This window comes from Urtica dioica, chromosome 7, assembly GCF_054948205.1.
Source record: "Urtica dioica subsp. dioica isolate 48M chromosome 7, U.dioica_male_clone48M_v1_H2, whole genome shotgun sequence".
In the NCBI taxonomy this organism is placed as follows: domain Eukaryota; kingdom Viridiplantae; phylum Streptophyta; class Magnoliopsida; order Rosales; family Urticaceae; genus Urtica; species Urtica dioica.
The window spans coordinates 35,437,354-35,438,325 of NC_142762.1; the positions used below are offsets into that span (position 1 = coordinate 35,437,354).

The 972-nt window shown below is 29.1% G+C and overlaps 1 protein-coding gene across 1 annotated transcript in view; it reads right to left on the reverse strand.

Annotated features, from left to right (window-relative positions):
• Positions 1–63, reverse strand: part of LOC149391088 (uncharacterized) — a 2,810-nt gene extending 2,747 nt beyond the window's left edge. Inside the window, exon 1 of the mRNA XM_089619928.1 lies at positions 4–63. Coding sequence (XP_089476054.1) covers positions 4–63 — 60 coding nt within the window. The remainder of the gene's footprint in view (positions 1–3) is intronic.
• Positions 64–972: the final 909 nt, after the last annotated feature.

The window sequence follows — 972 nt, forward strand, 5'->3', positions numbered from 1 at the left end:
AACCTGATCGGCGTGCATTTTCTTCACAAATGACGTGAACAGATTGAAGTTATTGGTCTGCATGATGGTCTGTTTTTTTTTTTCTTTGTTCAGCGGAGAGAGAGAGAGAGAGAGAGAGAGAGAGAGAGAGGTTTCTTTTAATAATTTGTTTTTATTTAATTTTTCTCATATAATCAATGTCATTCTCAGATTTTCACACGTGTCTCGACATTTAATTTAACGGTAGAAGTTGTAACGGAGGGACAAATTGTTGAGTTTGGGTATTTATCCCACAACTTTTTAACGTTGGGAACTTAAGTGTTATAATCCGAAAACATTGAGTCTTTATGCCGCCATTTTCTCCTTTTTTCTGTCTATAATTATAATTTTACATATATTATATTAGTTGTAATGGTATTAGTTGAGTCATAATTTGTTCGGATCGCAATCGTTCAAGTCGTGAAGCTAGTAATTATAGTCAAGAAAGGTAATTATAGTCATATTTTATGAAGTAAAGATTTTAATTTTCAAAAGTTTAGCGGGGGCATGTACTCCCTAATCTTTAACATTATCTGTGTCACTTATTTAATAATCGCATTAGTTTAGTCTTATTATCCTTTGTGTTACTGTATTGTTTTCATCTTGTTTTGATTCATTATTTATTGTTTTATAAGTAATTAAGTCATATAAAATTGGGCGCTCGAGGTGACTAGCCTTTCTTAAATTTTGAATTGTGAAATAGCCAACGTTTTAGTAATATTTGATAATTAGACAATCTTTAATACAATAAAACAAGATTGCCTTTATTTTTTTACCTCTCATTCCTTGCCTAAAATAAATCAAATAGAAACAAATATTAAGGATTTTGAAAGTTTTTTTAATTTAAAAAAGAAATTATAATTAACTAACTAATAATAGTAATAATGGTATAAATCATATGTACCACGTCAACCTCTTGGCTTGTTTAATATTTTATAAACTTTGCCTGTAGTA